Consider the following 15985-nt stretch of genomic DNA (forward strand, 5'->3'; position numbering starts at 1 on the left):
TTCTATAAGTCTGTTGTGGAAAGTCTGATCTCTTCTGCCATCATCTGCTGGGGAAGCAGCATCAGAACCAGGGACTTAAAAAAGTTCAACAAGCTGATAAAAATGGCTGCTTCTGTTCTGGGGACTCCTCTGGAACCTCTGGAGATCATTGTGGAAAGACAGATTCTTCATAAAATGAAGAACATTATGGAGAACCCTGAGCATCCTCTTCATGAGACTGTCCTACAACAACAGAGTGTCTTCAGTCAGAGGCTTCTTCAGATCTGCTGTAAGACGGAGCGCTACAGGAGATCCTTCCTGCCCACAGCCATCAGCATCTACAACGGCTCTTTGAGGAAACCTTCATATTATGAGCTACAACAACATTTAATTTACCTTTGGGATTAATAAAGTATTTTTGAATTGAATTGAAAGAATTAAGAAAAAGGCTGGCATGTGCATAAGTGTCCACCCTCTTTGCTATCAAGCCCCTAAAACTTTCTGGTGCAACCAATTAGCTTCAAAGGTCACATAATTACTGAAATAAAGTCCATCACCGTCCAACATAAGCGTCACATAATCTGAAAGGGCTTGACAGGGTCTGAAAGGCCACCCACCAAAACTAACAGACCAGGCAAGGACAGCATTCATCACAGAAGCAGCACAGAGACCAAAGGTAACCCTGGAGGAGCTGCAAAGTTCCACAGAAGAGACTGGAGTATATGTCCATAGGTACCACAATAAGCCATACACGCTATAGAGATGGGCTTCATGCTTCAAATACTATGTCTGGCGGTAACCCAACACATTCCATTACCCTAAGAACACCATCCCCACAGTAAAACACAGTGGTGTAACTTAAAGATTGCTGTTTACAGGCAAAATCCATCCAGCATGAAACAGCTGGAGCGGTTTTGTCCTGAGGAATGGGCAAAAAGCCAAGTGGCAAGATGTGGCAAGCTCAAAGAAACGAATGCAAAGTGACTTGAAGCTGTAATTGCTGCAAAAGGTGGTTCTACAAGGTACGGTATGTAAGAGGGAGGGGTGTGAACAGTTATGCACACTGACATTTTCTGTTATTTTATCCTGTTTGTTCTTTGATTCACAACAAAATAAAATCCATCCTTGTAAGCATGTTCTTGTTCATCCCATATGTGAATAATTTTGAAGGCATTATCTGACCAGGAGTGCAACAGAAATTTTCAGCATTGATTGTGATTGATTTTATTTTTTGGTGTAAAGACATTTGTACATAAATTGCTCCACCTGTGTTCCTTGGACACACAAAATGCAATGATGACAATACAAAACAAAAAAAGAAAATCAAGTAGCATAACCAAATACTTCATACTGCAATTACTAAACTTACATATAGGTGTATCTCATCAGGTCCACATGATTAGAAGATTGTTTCTTAGCATTTTGAAGGTTTGCCCTATTTAAGCCTCAGACATTAATTCAGGTGTGCTCCTACTTGTTGAAGTGAGTGAACACCCTTTTACGTTACAAAGATCTGCCTAAGGCCTCCTAAAGGAGGATTATAGCAGCTTATGTGTCTAGGCACAGGGAAGACGGAGGAAAGGGAGAAAGAAAGGAGAGATATTCTCCTACGATGAACAACAGTGAATTAATAAAATGCTACCATCACAGGGGTGTGCAAGGATCCCCCCTAAACAGTCGAATAAATGAGCACATAAACTTTTATAACAATCACACAACTATTAATACATAGATAAGATTAACTTTGTCATCCCTCTAGGGGGAAATTAAATATTTTCAGCAGCCGGACGGGTTAAAGTCGCACCTCTAGCAAGCAAGGAAAAATAAATTGTAAAGAATAAAGAAAAACCTTGAATAAAAAGTGAAATAAAAATTACAAATAATATAGTACAAAAGAATATAAATAATATTTAGACTGTAAAATGGTTTCAAAAATAAACATTGGGAAAAAACTGGACAATAAGTGTGTTTACAAGTGACCAAGTGCATCAATGAATGGCTTAAAACATTAGATATTCGACTTGGGCTCTTTCAGCCCTAAAATATTAAACTTCATACATTTTAGTTTGTAGTCCAACTTTACTTTTTTTTTACTGTCCTTTATCATGCCACTGCAATATACTTTTTAATACTCTTAATGCAAATCAAAATAATTATGACCATGTAAATAAGGTTCAGCAGCGAATTGAATCACTCTGGAGCTGGGAGTCCTTGGGAGGAAGTTTCAGGCTAGGTTAGGAGCTCTCTGTGAATACGGGCCCTGGTGAGAGGTTTAACAAGGTCTCAAAAGAACCTAATATCAGCCGGTCCACTGGACCAAAAACAGCCTACCAGTGGAAAACATTCCAAACAGTCTGCATACAATATGCAAGATTGCATACAAGATTTAAAGCAGCCATTAAAAATGTGCTTAAGGCACAATTTCAAAAAGAAACATGGAAAGAATAAAAAAAACAATGTTAAATATACATTTTTTACCTGTAAAACATTTAGAAATGTATGTTTAACTTTGCATAACTTTTAAATCAAAATAAATTAAAATATATTTAGATCATCATCCTAAAATAGTGAAAACAGCAGATTTTTTAACCAGATAAGAACAAAGAAACCCAAACCCAAAGAGCCCAGTGGCAGCCCCCTTGCAGGCAAATTCATTCAAGTCTTTGTAGTTTTTCTCTTTCCTTTTTTGAAAATCTGATTTCATGGCTCATTTACCTTTTTACCACCAAAAACAAGTAAAACCAAAGACATCATTAACATGTTTATTAATCTTGACCCATCCTTTGGGGCCCCTGTTAGTCAGGGTCCAAACACAATTTAATATTTCCATAGAGTAAATTCCTGGAAAACAACCTCATGACCATCCGAGGATGCTTTGCTACAGCAGGACTTGACCAACACACCATCATAGAATCCATAATTAACGAAAAATGAGATTAAACATCAGTATGTGAAGATTTCTTTAAAAACTGAATGAGTTAATGGGGTGTCCATATTTTTTTGATCAAATCTGTATTATGCAGAAACATACTTCCCAGTTTTATTTTTGGGTGCCATTAACTTCAGTCCTCACCACACACAACAAATATGAACGGATTTTTAACCCTTTAAATCCCTGTTTTGGCAGTTTGTTCCTTCCATCCTTTCTACACAAACTGCTTTCTGTGGAAGTATTATCCAAGCCTGGGAGTGTCTAAAATCAGCAGCAACACTGATTCAGACAAATCTTTCTCATTTCTCACAAATAAGTCATTTTTACATAAATAGCTCCATCCGTGTCCCTTGGACCCAAAAACTGCTTTTTTAAGACTTCCATAGAAATATTATGTATAAAAAAAAAAAAACAAGTATTTTTTATGAATGCCATTATTAACTCCAGTCATCAATTTAAATAAAAAATCTGGAATCATATGTAGCTGGAACCCGTAAATGTCACTTCTAGCAATTAAAATTGATGTTACTTTAAGAAAAAGAAACCACAAGTTGATTTTTTTCATTCCAAATGTCAGATTTACAGTACATGAAAATGTATTTAAATTGTTGGATACAACAAATAAGGGGATTTTAAAGAGTCAGTCAGTCATTTTCTACCGCTTATTCCATAGTGGGTCGCGGGGAAGCTGGTGCCTATCTCCAGTAGTCTATGGGCGAGAGGCGGGGTACACCCTGGACAGGTCGCCAGTCCATCGCAGGGCAAAAGGGATTTTAAAGAAAAAAATAATAATCCAATTGCAATAATAGTCAAATAAAAATGCTGAAGGGATGCTCTATATAATTTAAATAGCATTTAAAAAGCAACCAAATAAAATCTGATCCAGAATACAGAACCTGGCCAACTTTTCTTCAGTTTGAATCAACAAGGACAAAGTTAGGAAAAAATAAAACGCTAAACTGTAAATAACTAAATAAGCGTCCAGGAACCCAGGTAGGCCGGGAAGAATCTGAGCCATCGCTATACTGACACCTGCTGGCACAAAGGGTGAATTTCATCAGAGAAGACAAAAGGCTTGAAAAGAAAATAGAAGTTTATTGAGTTTCCGAATCCTGCTCACCTTCCACAGTCGCACAAACACAGCACAAACATCAGTTAAAATCCAGACATAAATACAGTTTCTCCTGTTCATGAAGCCTCACAAAGGAAAATCTGTTGCAGTCACACAAAAAAAAAGGGGGAGGCCTGTTGAGTGTCTATCAAAACTGGAATAAAAGCCAAAAAAAAAAAACAAAAACAACTAAACGCAGTCAGGTGATGGAGTCCGTCTCTGCAGCTGAACATAAATAAACGCAGAGGAGAAACTAGAATCGGATCAGTGCAGCAGAGGAGCGAGCGGAAGGGTTCAGACTGTCCAACTCCTCAGAAATAGTTTGACATTTTGTTACATTGTTTATGAGACGTAATCTACCACTGTTATGTAGGCAACTAGTGAGTGAAAGCCTGGCTGTGAATGTAACAAAAACCAACTTATGACACAAAAACTAAATAGTTTTGAAGGAAAAACATTTTTTCTCCCAAGATCCTCAAGGAGATCCGAATGCCTTCATGTAGTTTGTTAATGTGGCACCACATTGTTTCTGTTATGAAAGTACAACCTAAGAAGCAAAACCCACACATTACCAGCTTAAAACAGGTCACTTTTAGGTTTGATTGTGGGCTATAATCTACCGTTAACTGGTCCAAACATGGATCCGAACCATAATCAATAGGAAAGGTTTGTACTATAAACCCTTTGATGAACATACAAATGGATTATTAGTGAGATTTGGGCGTTATGATGATAAGAAGGGACCAGATACTACCACCTAAAATAAACTGTAATGGCGCCTGACCCAAAAACTCCTGAAACCCCACAAATCATTTAGGTTGTTCATTTGAACTCATATCAGCATTCCAGCAGGAATTCCACAAAATTTAGCATCTATAACATCTTTCACTACATTTTCATCAGTTTTTGTAACCTTCTGAGCATTTTATTGTCTGCCTTTTCCACAAGTTCATTAAACAAGTGAACATCCGCTTCATTAGTGGGTGAAAAGGACCTTTCTCTGGAATTTACACGACAGATCAACTCCAACATCGGGAATATTAAGGTTTGTACAACTCATAAGTGGAGTATCCTACCGGTTATTTCAATCAGTTTGTCATCTTTGATGTTTTTGGTTCATAAAACTCCCCAAAAACATTTTGTGTTCTGATCCAGACCCAGATGAAGGACTACACATTCACATGAAGACACTGTGAGAAGAGCTACCAGCCAAAGAAAAAAACTGCAAAATGAACCTTTTTCTTCATTGATTACACGTTTAATGGTGGGTTTGCTCTCGGTAACTCGAGCAACCAAACCATCATCGATCCAGGAAAAAAAACAGTCTTCTTTCCAAACTTATCTTTGAAAATGAGTGAATCAACTGTCAGGGACCCAGTTTTACTGTCTCAAACTGGGATGCAATTAATAATATCCACTTTAGACCCGTTATTGTTAGACGTTGGGGAAAAAACCTGCTTAATGTCTTATAAACATATAAACTGTTTCATCATAGATGGAAACAGGACGACCTAGAAACCATTTCACCTTTACATGTTCACTTTCTGGATGGATTAAACACAAAGGGTGTTAGGGGTACATGAGTCCGATTCGCTCTTCAGACGTCAAACTATTTCTGCAGGGAAGGAATCTGACTATAAATCTGCTGCTGGGGCATGAGGAAGGAGGCGTTTTTATTGATACGAATACAGACGGCTGCTTACACAAATGCACAGACAGCAGGAGAATTTACACAGGGTCAGAAATTACAATTGCTTGACGATTCAGAAAGTCAGATTTGTCTCTTTTTCCTAAACAATCAATTTTTTTCTGTACCTTAAGGCAAATTTAACTCAAAGTCCCATACGCCTGCCCCAGAAATATCCTAATTTTTTCAGTTTAAATGAGTGATGAAGAAAAACCACCCGCCAGCAGCATCCAAACTGTGTTTCCGAGCGTCAGCCTGAGCTCGAAGGGGAGAGGAAGCTTACCAAGAAGGGTTTACCACCTTTCATCAAATACAGAACCAGCAGAGAGCCAGGGCTGAAAGCTGGCTTACACATTGCACTTTTTAAACTTTCTGTCCATCAATCAACTGAATATAACAAGGAAAATAAACTGTAGTGCCAAACGGCCCGTCTGGTTCCTCAGCTTCCTCTGACCTTCTCTTTTTGGCACGGATGAGTTCGGTATGGTACACCTAAAGCTTGTGGCTCTTTCAGTGTGTGTGTGTGTGTGTGTGTGTCTCTCACCATAATCATGGCTGTGTGTGTTTTATTCTTCTGTCTCGCTCACACCTAAATCTTTACCCTTTTTCCCCCATATGGGCTAATCTAACTCAAAAATAATACAGTCTTCATGATGGGGAGGGGGCATCTGGGGAGCTGTGGAAAATTCAGGTGACCCCTCTCCATACGTTTCATTCCTGACTTTCCTTTCACCACATTCCTCCTCGTTCCACCTGCTTCCACGCTCCTAGCGGATAGCTTTGACGGGGCTCTTGAAGCTGGAGGCGGCTTGCAGCTGCAGCTGGTAGGCCATGGGGTGGATCTTAAAGCCGTACAGGCTGCAGGAAACACATCAACAAACAGACGTCAGGGTTCTGAGGTTCTATTTAGCAGGAATGGTAAACACAGCGGCACAAGATTCAACATCAACTGGACAAGAGCCACAGAGGCCGGATAGACATGAATGAGGCTGTTTACAGCGACATCAACCATGTTTGCTTCAACAACTGCTCATTCCACTCTGAAGGCTTCTAAGAGGTTTGGTAAAAACTTATTATTATGCAAGAAGACGTTCACAGACCAAGGCAATGGACAGATTAGCAGACATAGTGGACAGATTAGCAGACATAGTGGACAGATTGGCAGACATAGTGGACAGATTGGCAGACATAGTGGACAGATTAGCAGACATAGTGGACAGATTAGCAGACATAGTGGACAGATTAGAAGATATAGTGGACAGATTAGAAGATATAGTGGACAGATTAGAAGACATAGTGGACAGATTAGAAGACATAGTGGAGAGATTAGAAGACATAGTGGACAGATTAGAAGACATAGTGGACAGATTAGAAGACATAGTGGACAGATTAGAAGACATAGTGGAGAGATTAGAAGACATAGTGGACAGATTAGAAGACATAGTGGACAGATTAGAAGACATAGTGGACAGATTAGCAGACATAGTGGACAGATTGGCAGACATAGTGGACAGATTAGCAGACATAGTGGACAGATTAGAAGATATAGTGGACAGATTAGAAGATATAGTGGACAGATTAGAAGACATAGTGGACAGATTAGCAGACATAGTGGACAGATTGGCAGACATAGTGGACAGATTAACAGACATAGTGGACAGATTAGAAGACATAGTGGACAGATTAGAAGACATAGTGGACAGATTAGAAGACATAGTGGACAGATTAGAAGACATAGTGGACAGATTAACAGACATAGTGGACAGATTAGAAGATATAGTGGACAGATTAGAAGACATAGTGGACAGATTAACAGACATAGTGGACAGATTAGCAGACATAGTGGACAGATTAGAAGACATAGTGGACAGATTAGAAGACATAGTGGACAGATTAGAAGACATAGTGGACAGATTAGAAGACATAGTGGACAGATTAGCAGACATAGTGGACAGATTAGCAGACATAGTGGACAGATTGGCAGACATAGTGGACAGATTAGCAGACAGTGACAGATTAGCAGACATAGTGGACAGATTAGCAGACATAGTGGACAGATTAGAAGATATAGTGGACAGATTAGAAGATATAGTGGACAGATTAGAAGACATAGTGGACAGATTAGCAGACATAGTGGACAGATTAGAAGACATAGTGGACAGATTAGAAGACATAGTGGAGAGATTAGAAGACATAGTGGACAGATTAGAAGACATAGTGGACAGATTAGAAGACATAGTGGACAGATTAGCAGACATAGTGGACAGATTGGCAGACATAGTGGACAGATTAGCAGACATAGTGGACAGATTAGAAGATATAGTGGACAGATTAGAAGATATAGTGGACAGATTAGAAGACATAGTGGACAGATTAGCAGACATAGTGGACAGATTAGAAGACATAGTGGACAGATTAACAGACATAGTGGACAGATTAGAAGACATAGTGGACAGATTAGAAGACATAGTGGACAGATTAGAAGACATAGTGGACAGATTAGAAGACATAGTGGACAGATTAACAGACATAGTGGACAGATTAGAAGATATAGTGGACAGATTAGAAGACATAGTGGACAGATTAACAGACATAGTGGACAGATTAGCAGACATAGTGGACAGATTAGAAGACATAGTGGACAGATTAGAAGACATAGTGGACAGATTAGAAGACATAGTGGACAGATTAGAAGACATAGTGGACAGATTAGCAGACATAGTGGACAGATTAGCAGACATAGTGGACAGATTGGCAGACATAGTGGACAGATTAGCAGACAGTGACAGATTAGCAGACATAGTGACAGATTAGCAGACATAGTGGACAGATTAGCAGACATAGTGGATAGATTAGAAGACATAGTGGACAGATTAGCAAACATAGTGGACAGATTAGCAGACATAGTGGATAGATTAGAAGACATAGTGGACAGATTAGCAAACATAGTGGACAGATTAGCAGACATAGTGGATAGATTAGAAGACATAGTGGACAGATTAGCAAACATAGTGGATAGATTAGAAGACATAGTGGACAGATTAGCAAACATAGTGGACAGATTAGCAGACATAGTGGATAGATTAGAAGACATAGTGGACAGATTGGCAGACATAGTGGACAGATTAGCAGACATAGTGGACAGATTAGCAGACATAGTGGACAGATTAGCAGACATAGTGGACAGATTAGCAGACATAGTGGACAGATTAGCAGACATAGTGGACAGATTAGCAGACATAGTGGACAGATTAGCAGACATAGTGGACAGATTAGCAGACATAGTGGACAGATTAGCAGACATAGTGGACAGATTAGCAGACATAGTGGACAGCTGCATGGACAGACTGATGGGTGATGAATGGAGGGATGAACAGAAAGCAGTGGGAGGACAAGAAGCAGAAAGTGGATGGATGGCAGCAATGGATGCTTAAGTGGACAAAAGGAAAGGACAGACTGATGGATGGACAAAGTGATTGCTGACAAAGCGGACAGACGAGCAAAGGGACGAATGGGAGGAAAGCCAACCCGATTGCTGGATGGATGGACAGGCAGGCCGAGCTATGGACAGATAGACGAGTGAACTGACGGACAGAGGAATGGACACAACTTTTAAATAATGGGATAGGCAGAAATGTCTAAAAATGCTAACATTTTGTCACACTTCATGTAACCTGGGAATCATATCCCAAACCTTCCGGAGTTTTCCAAACTGTTTAGGAACCCTCCTATAAATCCCTGAGATCCAACATTTATAAGGAAAAAATTTAAAACGGTGTTTCTCGATACACAAATCAGCACAGGCTGAGTATAAAGCTTTCCATTAAAGTCCTAATTTAACAAGTATTAACCCTCTGCAGTAGAGGAGAACATAGAACGTCACTTTATTTTAATGTCTTATTTCAGAAATCCACCAGAAAAAGAAAAACAAGCGAACACTGAAAGAAGCCAGATTTTAGAGAGAAAGATGAAGATACTCACAGATGAACACACACAAAGCTTGGAGTAGTCACCTAAACTGGACTTATTAAGTACTGACTTGTAGAAATACGTTCTGCGCTCTTTAAGCATGTTTCATACCCCTCTGTACCTTAACAGTCAGTTTCAGCCATTTTGTTCTAAAATACCATCAACACGCACAATAACAAACCGTGGTTTCTGTCTGAGTTTCTGACACATAATCATTAAATAACAGTCGTAGGTTTATTTAATCAGTCCAGAAAAACAAACCTGCTGAGTGTAAGTCTTACTAACCGTGGGACAAACTGGTTGGCGGGCCTCTTGGGCCTGTACTCGGGGTGAACCATGAAGAGCATGTGGGGGAACCCAGTGCCAAAATAAGCCCCATCTGTGTGGTGGTGTCTGGAGGACTTGGGTGTGTAGACATCCATACATTTAGGGCAGTAGAGCTTCACCATGGCCTCTCCTGGGATGTCTGACAGGCCTGAAGGAGGAAGAAGAGAAGTAAACCGGCTTCAAGCTCAGACAGAGGCTTCATCTGAACTAAATCTTCTGGACATGTAAGGTCGTGGAAAACTGGTAGGTGTTACATTCACAGCACCACTATGATCCCCTGCAAGTCAAATATAATAATAACTTCAACAACAGAAGCAAATCTGCTGAGAATCCGGTTTAACCAAAGCAAAGTCAGTTAAACAGAAGAAGAAAAGCTTCTGGCACAATTGTTTCTCTTTGGTCCGGAGCCACAAAGCATCATTTTAACTCACCGATAGGAAGCATGGGCTGATTCTCACAATATACCCGTGGGCAGTATCCAAAGTCTCCCTGCTGGTACTTCTCCAGCTGATAGAAGGAAAAAACAAGAGTCAAAGTTTTAGATTTTCTATAACAAACAATGAAATCATACTTCTGGTTTACACTGACTGAACGATCGAGATAAAAACGGATGTAGACACATACAATCAGCACAGGGTGTTTTTTATTATTTCCTAAATTGAGCACACTGCCCAACATCCCAGTGTTTAACCTCTTATCCCACAAGAATGTTTCGAGACGTTTGTGCTCAAAATAATATGCCCAAATGTAATTGAGTTCAGCAATGACAAACTCCAGCTAAATAATCTTGGTATCAAAGTAAAGCTAACTCTTAGGAGATTCCATCAGAAGTGTAAATATCACAGTAGCTGCTTTTGTTCCAAGAATAATGAGGATGGAACACGAAGGATGGACCAAAAGTCACGATGACTGTTTTCTGTGGAGTTTGAAGGGGTTTAGCCAAGAGTCTGACGTTTTAAAAGACACCACACGTCTATGTTTACCTAATAGATCGTAGAGAAAGGATCGTAGAATAAAAAAGTAATATTCCTCCCCCGGTTCCGGTTTGGTGGTTAAAAAGTTAAATTAAATTCAACCCCTAAGCATGAACGGATCATTAGGAAGGTCATGAGTCTCTTCGATTTTTTTGTTAAAATGTTCAGGTTGTGCTTCTCCAAAGGCAACGTGTTTCTTACAAAGAAAGCTAAAGAAGATGAAGACACATTGATGAAATCCAGTTCATATCCTGGTCGACGCCCCAGCTTCTGCTTTGCATTTAGGACGGAGGTTTGTGTCATGTGGCTTCTGAGGGTTGACTCTTGGTAATCAGCAAACATGCTAAACCTGCTCGATGATTTCTCGGGTATCTTCAGTTCATTGTACTGCTGAAGCAAACTGGTTCTCTCTGCTGACATCTAGAGATTGGTATTTTTCCGTTGCCTCCTCTCTAGCCATTTTTAAACCTGCTTTTAAGACCCAGCGCTTCTCTTTCGCTTTTCACTTGGTTTAAGTTATTAATTTAATTTGGATTTTCTTCATGTCCATCTCCTGTTTACTTGTTGGTACTTCTCCTGCCGTCTTTAAAGTGCTTCATCAATAAAACCGGGTTGGCTGACAGCAGGCAGGGCGTGCCATAAACCTTTAATAAATATTATAATAATAAAATAATAAGATTACACACAAAAATTAAATTACAACCAAAAGTACATTCCACATAAATTAAATAAGAGTCACAACTTTTTTTCACAGATAAAAGTGCTTCACAGTGAGCACTATTAATAGGACCAGGTTATTTTGACCACACTAATTTGCATTTTGGAAAGATCCCAAAAATGCATAAAACTTTTTTTCGACTGGTAGATTTTGTTCCTCTTGGTATGAAAGGTTTCAGAACCGCTGGATTAAACGACCATTAATTTGACTCTTACGATACTAAAGCCGTTCTCAGCCTCGACTATATAAATAGGACTGAACAAGAAATGGCTGAACTCAATGAAGAAAAAAATGTACAGCTAAATTAAGTCCTTTCTGTCCAGCTAAGATTGCATTTTAAGCTGAATTATAAATGGTTGTCTTTCTGGTTGGTTCCTTACGCCCATAATCTGGCAAAGCACAAAGCAACAAATGCTGCTGTTTTTGATTTTTAGTCAGTTTAATCTAATTTAGACCTTTTTTTAATAGTGATATATCACTAATTCCTAGACAATTGTACCAACTGTTGCTGCAGATTTACTGGCAAACATATCCAGTCATGATTTGCTGTCATCCATCATGCCCAATGAATAAAACATGACGCTATGTTGGCGTTAGGTCAACTTAAAGGATAAAGGCCATCGATTTGGCACCTACCATCTGTGCAATGCCCCGGTTAGTGAGGATGTAGCGTGCGTGGATGAGGCCGTAAAGCATCTCAGCCGCCTGCTCGATCAGGTCACTCTGGTTGGGATTATCCTCCAGCTCTTCATCTGAATGCAGAGAAATGTTTCAGTGTACTCGTCTGCACACACGCACCGGTGCACAGTACCAGACCCATAATTTACAAGGAGAACAAAGGAGAGTGCAGCTTCTCAGCAGGCAACATCAATGAAAAAGCTAAATAAATAAGTTCACTGGAGATAAGTAGGAGAAAAATCCTAAAAGGTTAGAAATGAAACACAAATGACTGTTAAAAGTAAAGATGAGGGACAAATGACTGCAGATAAGACTAACCTTCAAAGAACTACAACAGCAAGTCAAACATCAACTGTTCCTTTAGTCCTGCTGCCCGCTCTTAGTCAGAGCTACTAAATGAAGCATGAAGTCTGTAAGAAATGCTTTACTGAGAACACAAACCTGGTTCAAGGTCCAAGATCATGTCCAGGGCCTGGCGGTAATGAGGAACCTGCTCATTGAGGCCTGTCAGGTTGAACTTGTCCTGGATGTAGTCCTCATCCACCTGTAGTTCAGTAAAACAGAGTATTTTAGCTTTTAAGAACTGTTTCAGTTCTAACTGTTATTTGTAGTGCAGTGAAACCCAATCCAGTGTTTGTTTCTCGACTACTTCACACACTTGCAGCTTTGGTCTCTTTGTTCCAGACTGTGAAAAGAAGCCGTCTAAACAAAGTTGCTAACACACATCTTTCTCTACACAACCTCAGGTTTCCTTACTACGCCCGCGGAGAGCCAACGATACGTTGAGTTCACTCATCCTACACCCTCCCACTTTGTTATACGACCGCTAGAGGTGGCCGTCTGATGCTCAGATACAAGCTTCATACTTATTTTGAAAACGTGAAGGTTTTCGGGACGCCTTCAGCAGGTTTGTTGCGGGGTAAAAGCACTTCATGACACCTAAAATTATTTTGTAATAGGTATGTGTGCAGTTGTTGTTGTTTCTGTAATTGTCATTTGAAACAAAGTCCAAACGGTCAAAAAATGTTTCGCTCAAATCTTTTCGATCAGTTTATGAATCACACCACAAGCATACAGTATAATCCCAACACGTCTGCTCCCCCGAACACACAGAACCTTTATAGTCGACTCACGACACCAAAAGCATGAAAACACATCTTGTCTCCATATCTCACAAAAATGAGTCCAGCCCTCACATTATTGTAAATATTTGATATCTTTTTTATGGGACAACACTGAAGATATGACACTGCATTTTCACTTAGGGGTGTACTCACTTTTGCTGCCAGCGGTTTAGGTATTAATGGCTATGTGTCGAGTTATGTTTAGGGGGCAGTAAAATGTCTCTGTTATACAAGCTGTACAATGACTAACATTGTATCAAACGTCATATCCTCAGTGTTGTCCCATGAAAAGATATTACATTAAAAATGTGAGGGGTGTATTTAGTTTGTGAGATACTGTATATTTTATTCAGCGTGTCAGATTGTGCGGCTTACTTTGAGACACCGCTCATAAACCGAGAGGTCGCAGGTGCAAAGCCGAGATGCCCAACCATATCAATGCTTCTTAAAAAGGTCTTAATTTGAATTTCTAATAAACCTTTAAAAACACATGGAAAGAAAATGTGACTTTTAGACCAAATATACATGAGTTTGAGCCTCAACGTCTATGGAGCTTTTAATCATTAAACCTCACCTGTACAAAGACAACTAAGACATTGTAGTTAACTGTATGCAACTGATGAAGTGGTTCAATATTCATTCATTGCTCCATTTGGACATCACCAAATAACACTAAAAGTTGACTGTGGGATATTGACTAGACTAAAGAGATTTTATGAAGGGATTTATTACACAGGTTACATCCTATCATGGTACCACCCTGGAATTAACGGAGCTCCTGAGAGGGACTGATACTTTCACCGAGGTTTTATGCCTCAGTGCTGGATTTAATGTGAAAAGGCAGAGAATGGAGAAATCAACAGAAAATAATCAAATGCATGATTGTATGAACTCTGTATTACAGGGGCCTCTATGTATTACAGGGCCCTCTATGTATTACAGGGGCCTCTATGTATTACAGGGGCCTCTATGTATTACAGGGGCCTCTATGTATTACAGGGGCCTCTATGTATTACAGGGGCCTCTATGTATTACAGGGGCCTCTATGTATTACAGGGGCCTCTATGTATTACAGGGCCTCTATGTATTACAGGGGCCTCTAGTACAACACTCCTCAGCAAGTCATCAATTCAGGTTGTCGAAGCAGAGACCTGGAGTCTGAGAGCCATGGTATAAAACTGTGGGTTGAGGGTTTACTATACGGTATCTGGCCCAAAGGGGACCAGAACCACAGAGGAAATGGGCGATGCTTTAAGAGAAATAAAAATCCAAGAAAAATGTGATAGTTTTATATCTGATTAAAATGCTACAGAGAGAAAAAATATCAAAGCATTGAACTAATCTGGAACAAAACCCAGGTTTAAATTGAACTTTTACTTACCTCACAAAAAAATTCATTTCCCCTCAGTCCACAGAACCACGAAATCCACGAGACTTCTTCCGAACTGCTCATCTCTAAAGACCTACAAAAAAAGTGGACAGAACAATTAAACGAGTGCTGAAAGGCTTTCCACAGCAGAACCAGCTAACCGATTCACCAATATTTCTAAGGAGAGACTGGTTGCAACATCTATAAAACAATTAAATCCAAACAGCAACTAATAATCTGCGGTTAAATGTAGTGGAGGTTCCGTTTCTCATTCTCCGCTTATTTTACGTAATTCAACACTGAATTTACACTCCTTTTCAAAACCACACATCCATTTTCTCAGTGAAAGTATCCTTATGTTTCTCTAAAAGGTGAAAATAAACCATACTCCTCATGACGCAAAATATATCGGTTATGTGGGATAAAGTATCAGAATCTTAAAGGCAGGGCTACTTTCCAATAATACATTTTTTCTTATAATTTACGTTAACAAATCACAACATCTCAATTCATCGGTGTTGGTTACGATGATGTATGGAAACGCGGTGGTTAATGTAGCCAACGTTAGCTCACTAAGCTAAAAACGGCTAATGGCGCAGCGTCAGAAAACAGGCCTCAAGATAAAACATCAGCTTCCTCTCAAACCCGCAAACACTCTGCTTTTTGCCCTTTTATTACATATACAGATCTGACTAGATTTAATACGTACCTGTTTTTTAACTTTTATAACTAAAGAGAAGCCGATTATCAGTTAACAAAGCTATCTCTCAAGTGTAAATAAAATGGACACCCCCTCCTGGTTCACCCTGCAGGGTCTTCCTCTTCCTATGGAGGTAGATGGCTGACTGCTGCCGCCTAGTGTTAGCTTCCAGCAGTACAACCCCAGTGAGGATAAAACATCCTCCTCAATACTACTTTCAAAAACAATTTTCTCCATTAAAAAAACAAACAAACACGAAAACTGCATCCAAAGCTGCATTTCCACTTAAACATAAAAGGTTCAAAATTATATTCTATGGATGTAATTAAAAAATAAACAGTAGCAGTTATTTGCACACTAACTGCAAAACCCCACCAACATACCAAAAAACGTGGACATTATGTTTTCCAATTAAAA

At 39.5% G+C, this 15985-nt stretch overlaps 1 protein-coding gene across 1 annotated transcript; it reads right to left on the reverse strand.

The window, feature by feature from the left end:
• Nucleotides 1-3986: 3986 nt before the first annotated feature.
• On the reverse strand, nucleotides 3987-15731 carry csnk2b (casein kinase 2, beta polypeptide). Its single transcript, XM_047384501.1, has 7 exons — nucleotides 15578-15731; nucleotides 14881-14962; nucleotides 12817-12919; nucleotides 12334-12449; nucleotides 10437-10512; nucleotides 9964-10153; nucleotides 3987-6567 (listed from the first exon to the last, which is right to left on the reverse strand). Exons 2-7 carry the CDS (start codon nucleotides 14950-14952, stop codon nucleotides 6477-6479), a joined length of 648 nt encoding a protein of 215 aa, XP_047240457.1. The 5' UTR covers nucleotides 14953-14962; nucleotides 15578-15731; the 3' UTR covers nucleotides 3987-6476.
• Between the last annotated feature and the right edge of the window lie 254 nt (nucleotides 15732-15985).

Source organism: Girardinichthys multiradiatus, chromosome 13, assembly GCF_021462225.1.
Source record: "Girardinichthys multiradiatus isolate DD_20200921_A chromosome 13, DD_fGirMul_XY1, whole genome shotgun sequence".
Lineage (NCBI taxonomy): Eukaryota > Metazoa > Chordata > Actinopteri > Cyprinodontiformes > Goodeidae > Girardinichthys > Girardinichthys multiradiatus.